This window comes from Parasteatoda tepidariorum, chromosome 3 (assembly GCF_043381705.1).
Source record: "Parasteatoda tepidariorum isolate YZ-2023 chromosome 3, CAS_Ptep_4.0, whole genome shotgun sequence".
Lineage (NCBI taxonomy): Eukaryota > Metazoa > Arthropoda > Arachnida > Araneae > Theridiidae > Parasteatoda > Parasteatoda tepidariorum.
The window spans coordinates 80,965,501-80,981,978 of NC_092206.1; the positions used below are offsets into that span (position 1 = coordinate 80,965,501).

General features: G+C 30.9%; 1 protein-coding gene across 1 annotated transcript in view; it reads right to left on the minus strand.

Annotated features, from left to right (window-relative positions):
- The window catches only part of LOC107447784 (cytochrome P450 4C1-like), a 26,740-nt gene extending 11,165 nt beyond the window's left edge, over positions 1-15,575 (minus strand). Inside the window, exons 1-6 of the mRNA XM_016062799.3 lie at positions 15,116-15,575; positions 7,948-8,060; positions 7,750-7,835; positions 4,710-4,900; positions 3,224-3,293; positions 223-349 (exon numbers count right to left, since the gene is read on the minus strand). Coding sequence (XP_015918285.2) covers positions 223-349; positions 3,224-3,293; positions 4,710-4,900; positions 7,750-7,835; positions 7,948-8,060; positions 15,116-15,338 — 810 coding nt within the window. The 5' untranslated portion in view covers positions 15,339-15,575. The remainder of the gene's footprint in view (positions 1-222; positions 350-3,223; positions 3,294-4,709; positions 4,901-7,749; positions 7,836-7,947; positions 8,061-15,115) is intronic.
- Positions 15,576-16,478: the final 903 nt, after the last annotated feature.

Here is a 16,478-nt window from a genome sequence, read left to right on the forward strand (position 1 = left end):
TAGATCAGAAACACATCATTAAAAGGCAGAATGCTTTGGTGTTTTCAAAACAAAGCAAGCGTTGCCACCGGCGGAAAAGAAATACAGCCAAAATTTGGGAGCCACGTAAGAGAATTATATATAATAGATTCTCACGTTTCGTACTTTGCCTAAAATCACCAAGCATTGAGAACATTGTGTATGGTGGGTAAGCTGAACGATTATGCAAATATTTACACCTACTTTATCAGTAAATTCATGTACAATGGCACTTGTGTTAAGAAACTTTCTCCCTGCTGGAAAATATGGATAAATGTTTTCTATCCATAACCAAGGTCTAAAAAATCTTTGAAAAACTAAATAAGTCAATCTGAAAAGATAAAAATATGCAAGAAATTTGTAATGAAGTATATCTTTATACCTGTGGTTAAAAGTTAGACTAAACAAATCATCGAGCTTATTCGAATCAGTTGACTTAGGTGATTCGAATCAGTTACTCTAATATTTGGTTCAAATCACTTATGACTTTCGATTCACTTTCAAATCTTTTACTGATTCGAATAAGTTGCTGATTCAGAATACAAAACCGAAAATAGAACTAGTAATGTAGAACACTAACACTTGATCTCTCATGAGGAATGCATTGCAGATGTAATTGAATGTTTCATTATTAAGAATTCTTCTAATGAAAAGAAAACAGAGTATAAACTTATTGTAACTTTGTTGGTCTAAATTAGCTAATCACAAACAAAAATAATAAATTAACAATCTATAATAACAATCTTTAAGCCTGATGTCCCCTGAGTTTGCCAAACGGATCCCTGTAGGTTGCGTATTGTTATTATTATTATTATAATTCGGGGTCTACCAACCCTACTTGCTATCGTTCGCCAACTCCCTTAACAGCTTTAGCAATCCCTTACGAACGCTTCGCGTGCTCGCTTGGTTTCTTATTGCGCGATCTTCGGGAAAGCCGATATGGAAAGTTTTTATTTCAGTATCGCTCAGTCTCTGTATAGAATTTCAGAATAACTAGGATTGTTCCTTACTATGCACAATTCGGTAAGTAACATTCAGGATGGTAACTTTTAATTTCACGGGAGATACGTTTCAAATCAAGTAATCCAATAATAAAACGCTAAGCGTTTGCTGAAGAGCTAGTTAGAAATTTGAAAACTCTTTTCATAAATAAGTTTTGGTATTATATTTTGCATAACTTGCTTTATCTTGCTTAACTTAAGCTAGAAACTTATGGAAAGAAATTCTAACAAAAAGTCGAACGATCTCGAGCTGAAAAGCATTACAAACTGGCCGCGGATCGATGCCGGCTCTCTACAGAACATGAGTGTCTTTCCACTTACTTATACAGATAGAATTTAGTTTCTGATCCACATTGCTCTATATGCCGAAGCCAATTTAGTAATGGATGGCCGCCACGTTCTCCTTAGCAATGCTCTCCTTAGGGCAACTATCGTCAATCGATGCTGGAAGACGAGGCAAGCTTTAGAATTAAGAAATGACTCATATTAATTTTTATGATCATGTTATCTTGAGTTGTATTATTTCTATCCAGCGTCAATCCCCTCTGACATTTGAAATTTAAAAAAATAGAACTTTAGCTTGTCTGTTTAAAGTGTTTGTTGAAACTTTTGGAACCTTTACATGAGTTGATAATATATAAATAAATGTCTACGTCAGGATAGTTATGTCTACATTATCTAGGAATTGAATTTTTAGACTACCCTTTCAATTCCAATATCTTTCTCTTCTCAGTTTTGGAATATTTTTGAAACAAGCACACAAAACTGAATTTATATTCGATTTCAACTTTCAAAAATTGGAGCTAAAGCATTTCTTCCGTAATAACAAAATGCATTCAAAAGCGTTTCGTGACTTTAATTTTATCACAACATATAATTTATATTCTTTAGTTTTTCGAGTGATCAGAATTCTGAATAAGTTATTTTTCTTACCGAAAGACAGCTACGAGTTTCTAATTTAAGATAAATTAGAAAAAATTAGAAAAAATTTCAACTTAAGAAACAACAAGCAATGGTCTTTGAGAAAGAAACGTCAATACTGTATATACCTGATATATGTAAGTATATACCTGGTATTGGTTTCATTCTGGTATAGCCTGGTACAATGTACATTTTTATTACATTTACTAAGAGACTGGGTAGTTATAAACAATAACCTAGATAGTAACGAGAATGTCGGAGCCATTCTCCGGTTTACTTTTCCGGCATTCATTTTTTTTCTCTAAAATAAAGGGTTATTGCCCAGATTGCATCTGTCCCGTATACCTTTCATTGGTGTTTCTTTTTAAGGGCAATTTTCTGTTTAAAATTGTCCAATATTCCCCGTACTGTATCTTAAAGTAATAGCCCATTGCCCGGATTTCACTTGTTTAGTAATCCCTTCACTAGTTTTTTTTTAAATATTAAGATCCATTACACAGATATTCTTATACTGATATTTTCCTAATCAATCCCGGATGAGAAATTCGTAGCTGTCTCTGAACAAGAAAAAAAATTATTATTAATCCAAATTCTGATCAGCATTTCAAATTCTGCAATCGAAAATAAATTCTGTCTGCAGCTCCCATCTTGAGAAAGATGCAGACATGCGTTTTCCCACCTACAAAAAATAATTAGCTACTAAAAAAGTCCACTCATATTATAAAGATGCTTAGAACTAAAGAAGAAAGTCTAAAAATTCAATTCTAAGATCTAAGCAACTTGATGACTTATTTCTACAACAAATAAGAGCCTTCCTTATCCTGGTAGGAAGCTGGATACCTGTGGTATCGGCTAATATGTCTGGTACAGATTGATCATTGTCGACTTTCTTACCGTGCAGTTTGGCTCCCACTTAATTAAATTTGCACTACGTTCTTAAACCTCACCACAGTGTCAGTCAATAAATTTATATAATGCTAGAGAAAAATCAGTGATAAACTGAGCTTAACCTATGACTCCTTTCATATAGGCACTTGTCGATTTCGTTTGAAAATTAAATTTACACCGCATTCTTAAACCTCACCACAGTGTCAGTCAATAAATTTATATAATGCTAGAGAAAAATCAGTGATAAACTCTGCTTACTCTATGACTCCTTTCATCTAGGCACTTGTTGATTTCATTTGAATATTAAATTTATACTGCGTTCTTAAACCTCACCACAGTGTCAGTCAATAAATTTATATAATGCTAGAGAAAAATCAATGATAAACTGTGCTTACTCTAGGACTCCTTTCACATAGGGACTCGTTGGTTTCGTTTGTGTGTGCATTTCTGCTCCCATTATTGACTCTGCAAAAAATTAAATAAGCTTCACGTGTATAATGAAGTAAGTATACATATTATTTTACAAATAGCATGCAAACTCAATCTATAACTTTTCTTATTCTGTATGTAACATTTTGAATTTATGGAATTTAAACTATAAAATTGTTTTTCGACGATACAATTTTTTAAACAATTCCCCTTGCTACACTGAAATATTATTAATAAAATTAAAAATGAGATAATTTTATAACATAAATAACAAAATTTTACCAGCATATTGTATTATATGTTGTCAGTAAAAGCAATTACAATTGCTTGTTTGTAATCAGAAAAATCAAAATCAAAAGCAAAATCAAAGTTTGTTTGTAATCAAAAGCAATTGTTTGTTTGTAATCAGAAAATATTAAGTGTTCAGTGAGCAAAAAAAGTGTTTCTGTTGATGAGAACTTAAAAAGTGTGTGTATTAAAAATTCCATCTCTCAAAAACTATTCGAGAGCAAAATTACGCTCTTTACAATGGTATAAAAATTTGTATACCTTACTTCTGAAAATTTTTCAGTTATTATTAAATAAAAATAAAAACAATTTATAAATAATAGTCAAAAATTATTTCTTCCATATTTTCTTTGAATAAACAAATTTTATAACTGTGTCCACACTCTCAAATTAACATGAAGGAATCAAAACTTTGGACTGCTCTTCCGTCCAAACTATTTGGGTCATTTGTCCCTGACTCCCCAAATTTTGAGGGCAAAGAATACAAATTTAAAAGGTACGTGCGTCGAAAAAAAGGAATGTTTATTCAGAGAAAGTACGTTCTTATCTCTGATTTTGTAATTTAAAATGTCGGCTGTACTATTTATATTGCATATTCTAGTGTAAAGTTGCTACATCACACTTACGTCCAAATTTCTGCAGCTTAACTTTTTTGACTTAGTCTCTTAGTTTTTCGATCCAAATGTAAATTTTCTTTTTCAAGTCAACTTTCCTCAGTTATATTTATTTTGACCTACATGGCATTTTAACTTTTAATTGATTTCCTGATATCGATACCTTTTTTTATTTAACTGAGACAGAGCGAAGGTAGCCTGATTCCGGCGTCACTTGATGAACAGACTTCAAGAGTGTGGGTAACTCTACTCTTCGGGCATAATCTATTAATTTTTGAATTGTTAAGCCTCCGTCTCCCCACTATAAGTCTGGAATTTCAAGATATTTTAGAAATATAAAAGATTAAAACATAAATATAAAAATCATCTCACTGAAATAACCCCTTTAGTTCATTAAGACTGAGTCCTAATATGTAAAGATTCGATCACTAGATCAAAAGTCATTCAGGATGTTCCCTTTTTTTCTTTTTGTGCCAGCGCGTTACATTCACCTTATATTATATTTTACGTAATGAAATATGCATATATGACACGATACATTCATACTTACCACATATAATATCTAAGCTACATCGTGTAATAATAGGAAGAATGTCCACATGATTCACTTTGGATTGTTTGTCTAGAATATCTACTAATATTTTTGATTGTTTGCTAAAAACATGTTGGAAATCTTTCAAAATATTGAAATGGAATGCTGGTGTCAGCAGCTTCCTCCTGTGTCTCCACTTTTCGTCATAGCTTGAGACATAAAATTATGTTAGTAAATTTATGCCAATTGTTATAATTGTTAATAAAAAAAATTCAATTCAACTATTTTAATTAATTGGTTATTTCTCACGATATTAAAAATATCGTAAGGGCCGTTATTTAGGGTCTTTTGTTTTGGTTCGCAAAAATTGTAATACTTAGGAACTTGAAATTGTAGAGCTTCGTGGAATAATGTCCAGGGAGCTGGTTTAAATAAAAGCTTTAAACATTCCAGACTCAGTTCGAGAATTAACTGTTAAACTTGTAGAAAAAAATACCATGTGGGTCAATCTGCAGGCCGAAAGGATTAAAATACAGACTTAAAATTCCGCATGCTGAAGGAGCTGTCTTTGCTAATGAACTTAAGGTATCCGATTAGTTTCGACAACTTTTTTTTAAATATTAATAAAATTTTTTAAAAAACTAGTCTGTTAGTTTTATTGTGTGTAAAAACTTAAACTAACAAAAAAAGTATCATTATTATTTTCCTTTCTATAGCTATTTTTAGGTAAAAAGAAATTTTCGCAGATACGCAAATTTTTATCGCCTAAAAAATCCTTTGAGAACTTAATTTAGTAAGCTATTAACTATGTTTTAAATTATTATCCTTAGGCAGGGACATTTTGGTTGGTAGGGAGCTGGGCCCAAGTCCAAGACGCAGTACGTTCAATCCCCGCTTGCCCTGGTGGACGTTAAACCTGTTGAATCACAAAGTCCTCCACATTTCCATAATAAATCAATACCTAGGGGTATTGAATTGGAGATTGATCGTTCTCTGGTTCAGGTCAAAACTACGATCTGTGGATGAATGAATGGATGCATCCGCCCTGTAAACGGGCTTTGACATGTGCGTGACTGAAGTCGTATCCTTGGCCATAGATAGCGCCACTGAAGGACAAAAAATGCACCCTCTGTCTTAAAATTCCCTTGGTTTCACCAAGCAGCCTTGTTAGTATTGGTAAATGGCATCAACAACAGCAACAAACAACATATTAAGGTGAGATAGAAAATGGCCATAATCTGAAGCAAGGTTCTGATGAAGGAAGATGGATGATTAACGACTATAGGCAGCTTATTGAGGCCTATAAATCGAAGGCTCTGCGAATAAATTTTGCCTTGGCTGTTGATCAGCTGGTTTTGATTTTTGGTTTTGAATTTGATCTGCCGGTTCTGATTTTGAATTATAAATAACACCAATTCCACTTCCCCTATATTCACACTAGCCCTCCTCTTCCTTATATGCCCTTAGAGTCAGCAACAGTTTTCGATTTCGGAAACATCTCCGGGATTGAAGTAGAAAAATTGTGTTTGGGTAAAAATATCCTCCTAAAACTATTTTTTTTTTCTCCAAAATTGCTTTTTCGAAACATCACATTCATAAATTTTTTATTCTTGCGTAAGTATCGTGATTCAAGAATATAAATATTTCTGTATTTTTCTACGAAATTCGAAGGTTCGAAGATCTATTGCGAAGTACAAAAGACTTTCTATTTTTCAATAGTTTTGTATAATTTCTTATTGTCTGAATTTTTGGCATTATCTCTTCTTCCATTTAAGCATTTTTTTAAACTTTCACTCCAGTGACTACCACTCATTCCTAAATTTGAAAGAAAATGGATTCATCAGAAGGTTTAACTCTTTTTCAGTGACATATCAGGGTATATGACTAACAAAAAATGCCATAATATCGAAATCTGTGATTATATGGAGAAAAAGGTAGGGGAGAGTCGGGTAGCCCCGCCCACTTAAGGAGTATTGTTCATATTTTTGTATAATATTGAGTAATAATCAATATTTTTGTATGTTTCTATTGTTTTATCATCTAATTAAATAATGCAAAAAGAATAAATCAAAAAAAGAATAGTTTAACTTAAAAAAAATAGAAATTTAAAAAAACATGTTTTTCAGCTCTTTTCAAAATGCGTCGGGTAGCCCCGCCCAGTTACAAAAATTGTGTTTTTTTACTGTTTTTCAGGTGTAAATGAAAATGACCAATGTATTGACAATAGATAAACCTCGTTTATCATTTTTATCGCAAAATTATTTTATTTATTACATATTTATGTACTTTCAGTGAATTCTATCATTTAATAACAATCATTTAATAGCAACAATATTTGTTGTTAAAAATGCATATAACATTCAAATTTGAAGCAATAAAATAATAATCTTTGCAACCGTACATTTATCGACGAAATAAAATTGGGCGGTGATACCCGACATTCATGTGAGCGGGGCTACCCGAAATCCAATTTTTTTGTAAATTTGTAATTACTCGAACAATTTTTTACATACAAACTTCTTTCTTTGTGCAAATTAAACTTAAGACTACATACTTTAATGCTGTATGTATAGAAAAAATTATTTTTTTAGTATTAAAATGAAGTTTAATGGAAACATTCATCCCATTTTTCTTAATTTCGTGACTACTGTATTCAACATATTTTCAAAACTATTGTTTACCATGTTAACAGCTGCAGAAATACTTGAAACTTGGAAAATAATATTTTTTTAATATAACAATTAATGTCCGATGGCCCATTGACTTAAAAAAATATTCTATGCATATGAAATTGACAGTGGGCGGGGGTACCCGCTCTGCGGAGCTACCCAACTCTCCCCTAATTAATTATTTTTAAAAAGTTGGAAATGTTATAGAAAAATATTTTTCAATTTCTTAAAATGTATAACTTAATTAGAGGAATAGCCTTGTAGACAATATTTCTCTGGAATTTCCGTTAAAGCTCTCTTTAGTATATAGAAAATATAAATTTGCCTGATGTTCATAACGAAGAGAATGCGTTATTTACCATTGTTTTCTAATGAAGAATAATACTTACCTTGTTAATAGACCCATACCTAACCAAGGATGTAGAAAATTGTAAAGAAAGCTCTTTTTTAATTCGTTGTTTTGATGCAAAACTACCTAAAGAAAATATTAAATTTTTTCTTCAAAACTATAATTGAAAATCATTTTAAAATATTATTATTTAAAAATAACTAACTGAAACGTAAAAATGACATAAAACTGAACATACCTCAACAGTATCAGCTCGATATACACTTATAAAAGGTATTGTAAAATTCCATGCATGATGTATTCCGTCTTTATAAAATAATGTGTTATATCCTTGAAGGGCCAAGAAATCGTCTATAGAGAAACATTAAATTATATAAAAGTTGTAATTCAATAATGTACACCGAAGAGCCATTACATTATGACATCCCTGCTAATAACATGTAGGACGACCTTTAGCCCTCAAAACTAATAGCACCCGCGATGGCATTGATTCCCCAAGGTGCTGATAGGTAGTCTGAGGTATCTGGTACCAAGCGCTCACCCAACTGGTCTTGCAATTCCCTCACATTGCGAGGGGGTAGAGTGGCAGCACGAATTTGGTTTTCCAAGTAGGACCGCAAATGCTCTATTGGATTAAGGTCAGGTGAATTTGGGGGCCAAGACCTGACACTTGAAAGTCACTGGAATGTTCCTTGAACTAATCCATGACATGGTGCATTATCCTGTTGGTAAACACCATCTCCCGCACGAAAAACTGTTGCCATGAATGGGTGACTCTGGTCTGCTACTATGTTCAAGTAGTTTCTAGACGTCAGGGACTGTTCTATGAGGATTATAGGTCCTAATGTGTTCCATGAAAACATTGTTCCTGGGCTAGAAACCATGAAAACCTGGGCGAGCCCATTGCAACAGAAGGAAGGTGGTCATAATATAATGGCTCTTCGGTGTATACTTCTATTAAAAAAAACGAGAAAAGTATAGTCATTACACGATTTCTTAAGAAGGAAACACCACTATGAAATTTTCAACCAAAAAAACTCTTGTTTTCTCATTAATATATTAAGAGCTGAGTGTTATTTTATAGAATTAGGACAAATTAAAATTTGCACATTGGCAATGAAAAACAAGGATATGGCTTGCTTTATTTCTTACTTTTAACTCGTGTGACGCATAGTAGTCGAGACTTAGAAAAAGCTGACCAAACATGATCCTTACTACAATGGAATGCCTGCAAGTGACGCATTAGTGATCCTGATTGGTTGTTGAAACGTGGCATTTTCTTACATAAGTAATTGTCCTTTCCACTTTATTTCGAGAAACCCAAGTCTACCAAATACCAATTTTCTTAAATAACACAAACTATGTTCTTTCACAGAAATTTTAATTCTATCACTATATATTTACACAAAGACTTAACACAAAGACATACACGAAGTCATGTAGAAAATAAACAAATTTATTATGTATCGAAGTTGCCAGGTACTCATAGCAAAAATATACCACGGATGCAATAAAATACATAAACAAATAATAAATCTAAGTTAAGTAAAGGAAGCAGACTAGAAAAAATAATATTTCAACAAATTCGATGTGCTATATATTCGATGTAACTATTTCTGCACCTCTGTATTTAATCATCTTGACATTAATTAGCATTTTAAGTAATTTAGAAAAACTTGGCTCAATTTTAATATTCTATATTGCTGATAAAGATTAGCTAACGCTGACGTCATAGATCACATAAGTGGGTGGTGGTTGTCTTCCTCTTGGAGTTCTACAATTCTACATTTTTTTTCATTACTAAAATAAGGGTTCTCGAGGTATCTGGTTAAGAATTTGAAGTTAAAATTTCAATTTTAGAAATAATAGATCCTAAGTTCAAAATGAAGATGAAGCAAAGGAAAATTACAGATTAATGAAAAAAGGGGGGAAAGAAAAGTATTATTAAAAATAACAGAAACTGGAAAGAAAAAAATAGTAATCAGGGGAAAAAACGATAGAATTCTCTTAAAAAAATCCGGAAAATGAAATATATAATCTTTTTATCAGCCCACACGATTATATCCGCAAAAAAGTGTGCTTTCTGATATTGTATCAATGTAGCCAAAGCGAAATATATCAATACAATAGTATGAGGAGCACTCAAAAAAATTTTTACGAAAATTACAACAAATAAAATAGAACACAATAAGTAAAAATAACACGTAAAAACAGAAAATAAAATAGAAAGAAAAAACAGAATAAAACATAATCTATAAAGCGAGTAGCGAAATCAAATGAACTTACATGAAAGAGAAATTTTTCAAGAATGATTTAAAATATTTTCGTATCATGATTGCCAGATTTCAAAATATGAAAAGAGAAGCGCAAATTGAGATAGAGACGTAACTAGAAGAGTTTTGTTTTAAAGTGCGTTCGTACTGCATTACTGAAGTGTTATGTTATNTAAAAATAATTATGTTAACAAATATGAAAATTCAGGCCATATATTACTAATATAAAAATATATATTATATGCTCCAATGATTTTAATTATTTTCCATAGCTAAGAGATTTTTTTACCATGGGGGCGAGTTCCTTCACAGTTTTTTTCATAAGTATTACCCTGTTGAGAAATTGTCTCATCACTATAGAGTCTTACCTTTGAACTACCCTACTTCTACCCTTACAACCCTTGAACAAAACTCCGTTGTAGAGCAATCTAGAATTTTTACAAGAATATATTTTACAATGACGTGATAGATTCTTGTGGCACGCGTTAAGATTTTAATGGGAAAACTAGTTTTTTTTTCATTAAAATATCATCATATGAGGGAAACATATCCTTGATACGTTTTTCACATGATACTGGAATTTCAAAAAATCTGCTGTCCTTATCATAGAAACCACATTTGCTCGCTTTTGTAAGAAGCTTTAAATTTGTATTTAAATTTTTTTTGGACATCTCTACACTGTACAATCTATGGTTTAATGTCTCTCCAAATATGATATTGACTAACCCAAAAAACTGTGTGGAAAAGAGATTTCAGCTTAACACCAAATCAAGATTTCATATGGAATTAAATCATTGAATTTTAAATATAAATCTTTATAATGGTATAAGTTTACACCAAACTCTAATTCATTCACACCAAGCGAGATTTTCTTTTCGGAAAACTCTGTTATTGAGCTTTGAATATTGCCAGGAGTTTGTTTTCAATCAGGAATAAGTTGTCGTGATTTAGTGAGCCTTTGACTCTGCCATGCAGAAACAAAACAAAAATTTGACGTAAAAGCTAGAATATTAAGGTACTCAATTTTTTACATAATTTTAAAGAATTTGCTTGTTGAGGGCCAAATACAAAATTAGAACAAAATTGGTCAAATAATTCCTGAAAATTCCTGAATTTTAACAATACGGCTTTTTCAAAATTCGATTTCTCAGAACTATTCGACCAATTTTGTTAAAATTTCGTATTTTCCATTTAAAATTGCATTCTTTAGAATTTGATGTTTTAAACCTTAGAATTCAACATTTTTTCAACCATTAATGGAGTACAATAATGAAAAGTAATAAATATTTATTGAAACTTATATTTTGCATGGAATTCTCTATGGATACACTAATTTTATAATCGTGTGCAAAAACTTTTTGATTCGTTTAATAAGTTCTCAAGATATGGTGAAATACGCAAAAAGTAAAATTAACATTAAGGGGTTCAAACTTTGGACCGCTCTCCCGACCAAACTATTGAGACCCGTATTGCGGCTGCCCCCTATATTGTGGGGATCAAAAATCTGAATCTGTCGGAAAAAAAGGTAGATTTATTCAGGGAAAGTACGTTTTTAGTCTGATTTCGTAACTTACTAATTAATTGTCTACACTAATTAATTAGCTTATTTGAGGTCACCCCCTTCAGCCATTAAAATTGAGTTTTTGAACGTGAAAATCCTATCATTCGATCAAAAGTTATTCAGGAAGATCTATTTTTTATTTTGTCGACTTTAAGTTTTAGAGTAAAGAGAGCAATTAGCAGCAGTTTTCTTTTCATGATTCAAAATAATTTAAAATCTCCGTTATTTGATATTATGATAAAATTTACTATTTGAAAAGTAGGACATTTCTATTTACCTAACCAATTCAAGATATGCAGATTGTGTTATCCAGTTCTTTAATCAACACCATTTAAATAAGTCATCATTTGAAACAGATAACATAAAAGAGATAACTTGAACTTTATATTGCATCTTATCATTAAGAAATGTCTTTTGCATTAAAATTTAAATAGCAATTTTCAATTACAATCAAGTAATTTTCTCTGGTATTTATCCCTTTCAAAAGCCGTGAGAGAAAGTCTTACTACCTAATCATATATGGAACTGAAAGTTGTTTACCGACTTACTAATTAAAGCTAAAATCTATCCAAAATTTATTTATTCACCATTATCTGTTGCACTTCCCGGAGACTTTACATTATTAAATTAATCGAATCAAAAAAATCAACTCAAAAATATAAAATTCAGTAAAAAAATTAAAATTTTATAAAGTGAATAATTTAAAAGCATGAAGTAAAAAATAAGAAAGTAATAATAATAGAGTAAAAAATATTAAAGTAAATCTACACTCTGAAACTGAATCGATGTCACTGTGATTCAGTTTCTTACTTTTGAAAATGAAATAAATGTTTCTCAATTGATCGGAAGCGTGATATTAAATGCAGTTCTCAGAGATTTTTGTTCTCTGAGATTTGTTGTTCTGTTGAGATTTGAAGTTCTCTGAGACTTTTGAAAGCATTTTTGTCGAATCAAAATTAGATTCTGAAATTTTTGACTGAGTAACACCTGGACTGCTGCTTATTAGCTACGATTTTTAAACTGTAAAAATATATTTAATCATATTGTTTAAAATATGATCTCCTAGGTTTCTAGTTGAGGCATTAAAAAAAGTACAACATTCCCCAACAGTCCATTCTAGGCCGATGGAGTTATGGAGTTTAAGGTACCACAATTTTGTGATCAATGGCATAGTGATGGCAATATGATCAGCATAGCATTGTGCAACGAGCTTCGTTACTTCTAGATAAGTTGGTGCCCATCGGTCTAAAGCTGTGTGAGTTTCAAGCCAGGGATTGAACCCCAGTCCTTTTAAATAGCAGCTCAGTTCCTAAATCGCTAACTCAACGGGGTCCAGTCGAGGAGGGTATGCTTAAATTGTTTAATTTAAAGCGTTAGAAAGAGAAGGACACCCTTGGAATTTTCATTTAATGGGTGATTTCACATTTAGCAATATAAACTAGTTTAACTTCAAAGTAAAATTGGTAGCCACGTTTACATTACCTTTTAGTATTACCTGGTAACATTACAAGAATGTTGCTTTTGTTGCTACCCGAAATATTTGCAAGAAACTAAGTGCAATTAAAGAGAACACAAATTTTTAAAAAAGTTTCTCCTTTTCATTCTTAGGAACGGTGCTGATTTATCGCGTTACGAAGTAATATCGCCAGGATGTTGCCCTTTTAAGTTTCCCAAAATATTTGCAAGAAACTAAGTGCAAAGAAAGATAGCACAAATGTTTAAAAAAATTTCACCGAGCGATTAAATAATTCTTATTCCAAATATAATGCAACGCAATATTTTATATTTAAATATACCCTTATTTTTTAGTACTTGGAATATTTTTTTCAAAATTTGTGCTCTTTCTTACAATAGATTAAAGAGAGGTAAATAAAAAAACCGGTTTATGGGATGTGGGATAATAGAAATGTCATTATTAATAATACATGTTTTACTATAATCAATATTTGAGTTAATCTGGGTTGTAGGTACCACTGTTCAGTTTCCACTTGCTTGATATTCACACCGTTTTCTTTTTTAATGTAAACAGCCATTCCTAGTATTCTCCAAACTTGTTTTAAGGTGAAGTGCCATTACGTAATATTTCTTGCATACTTATTTAAGGTTAAATACTATTGCCCTCTATTACCTATACTGATATTTTAATGCTTGATCTGCTTTTTATCAATATAATTTAGAATGTTTTTTCTTCTATTATCAATGTACAACGATGACCTCGTATCTCTCTCGAGTCTTCTATTTTTAAAAAGTTCGATAAAAAATGTTAAGATTTATATCTAGCAACATCTAATCTCTTCTGCCTTCTCTTTACCATTTTTCTTCTAAATTTTATTTAATCTTTTTTTTTAAATGACGTAACTTATGTAATGAATATAGATGGATGAATTTTGCTTCAACAATGTATAAATAGCCATTATTTATAGCAAAATTAAATTTAAAAAATTCTCTGGAGAAGCACTGAAAAAGCGCAATAGCTTTTAAACACTATAAAGCTTAAAATTAAAAATAAAAGTGGCCCTTTCAGCACGGTAAATCCTAGCTGTGTTATTTCCTTTCAGCTGGCAGTAACTCGGCCTGCATGGTATTTTTTTACGATAACAATTAAATGGTTGATAATTTTCAAAGCTAATAATCAAATAAAGTAAAATTGAATAATAAGCATAATTGAAAAATAAGTATAATTGAAAAATAAGTATAATTGAAAAATAAGCATAATTTATTTTTATTCCATCGTAATCCTTGTGTATTTTTCTACACACTTTCGTAATTTAAGTTGATAGGTTGTATAGTTTTTACGCATGAAAACAAAATGTAAAAAACGAAAACATGCACTATTAAAACAATTAAGAAAAAGGCAAATATGTAGCAAAGTAGGTACAAAAAATTGCAACAACTTAAAACCAGTAAAATTAAAAAATAAATTCTGATTAAGCTCAAAATGACACTTTAAACGCGTCAGATTTGAACTCTGTAACCTGCAGAGTCACCCGCATGTTATTTTTTGCTACATGTTTACGAATCATAAACTCTCGAACTATATTTTGAACATTAATATTTTTTAATTTCATTGTACTCTCAGTACATTTTTCCACACATCTTGGTAATATCAAGTTTCTAAATCTCATATTTTTGCTCAGCAAAACAAAAAAAACGATCATCTAAAGCATCGGTGGTTTCAGCATCATTTACGATACATTATAGAAACGAATGCTCAAGATCTACCTAACTTATCCAGATAAAAATAGCTACAAAACAATTTCTGACATTATTTTTAGTCTATGGAGAAATCATGGTGTATATAGATTTTATTTTTACGGGACCACTTAGTTGCAGCTAAATTCAAATGGTACAAACAGAGTCTAAAAGAACAAGAAATGCTAGAAATAAACAATCGATTGATAAAGAACTTTTTACCTATTTCAAAGTAACCATTTAATTGCACTAAAAATTCAAACAGCTCAAATTAAAAAAATAATAAAATAACGAACATTATATATATGATTATTAGCGATTTCTATGGAACCTTTAATTGCATTAACAGTGAAAATTATAGAAATAATCAATGAACTTACAAACATGAGGTGAAGCAATTACTTTCTGGAATCTTTGTGGCTTTATGAGAATTGCGTGACCAATAGGATAAAAAAATCCAAGACCAAGACCAGGAAGTTTGTTTAGATCATTTACTAATTTTCTGGGATGGATTAAGATAACGCATGCAGTATATAATAACACTATGGAAATAAATATAATAATTACATACAATAATATACTCATACTGCCAATCGCTAGCATTGTTTCTCTTATGAAACAAAAGCATTCACACAAAATTATTCATACTGGTTATCGCTCTTATATCTGTAAAAGGTTAAGAAGAAACAAATGCAAAATCAGTGCATCTTATCTATTTTTCGCTTTTGATAAAATTTATAAAGCAGAATGCTTATAACTATGAGTGTCTGCGTTTACATTATACAAATCCGAAACCCTGATCCGATTCACATGAAATTCGGTTTATATACGTTCAAAGACAAGTTTTTCTTACGTTTCTTTCGATTGTTATCAGAATTAAAATCAACCTTCATAATTTCGTAACGAATGATGATAACGTCACGGAATTTGTATTTTAAAAGGTACACGAAATCAAGTATTATTTTTATATTGGCTCGCGTTTTTATGCTTCTATAAAATTCATATTTGTAGGGAATCTAACATTATGAAGCCGCACCGGAATGTATACAATAAATAATTTTTAAAAAAAAAGGTTGTGTATAAGGTGCCATAAATGTGTCAACCGGTGTTATTAGAGTAATTCGGAGTATTAAAAATTTATTTCCACAGTTCCTATTTCCACTTTGCATATTAGGTTGCTTTGTATATTAGGTTGTCATTATAACAGTACTAATGGTAGTATCTACAGCATTTAATACTACATTTAATTTAGCATCACAATTGCCAATAATAGTTCGGCGATTTTTTACGATCTACGAGATAAATACCAATCTTAGTTCATTTGCCAAAATATTATGCACTTATATTTTTTATAATAGGTTGTCATTACTACAGTACTGCAGTGTTTGTTACTACATTTAATTTAGTGTCACTATTGTCAATATTAGGCTGGCGATATTTTACGAACTACGAAATAGATACCAATATTAATTCGTTCTTCAAAAATAATAAGAAAAATCTTAGTGCCGTAACTAATTATTTTAGCGAATTGCAATTAATCAATTTTAGTTCTAGGTACAGACAGAAAATTTCATTGAAAGGCTAAATTCATGGCCAAAATGAACCTATTCGCAAGTAAGAACTATAAAAACTTACCATATTGTTATTGACACCAATGATGTAAAATGTTCAACTAAGTAAATTTTTTTTCGAATTTTAGAAAAGGTAGTGTTTGGCTTGAAGATGTAGAAAATAACGTTTCAG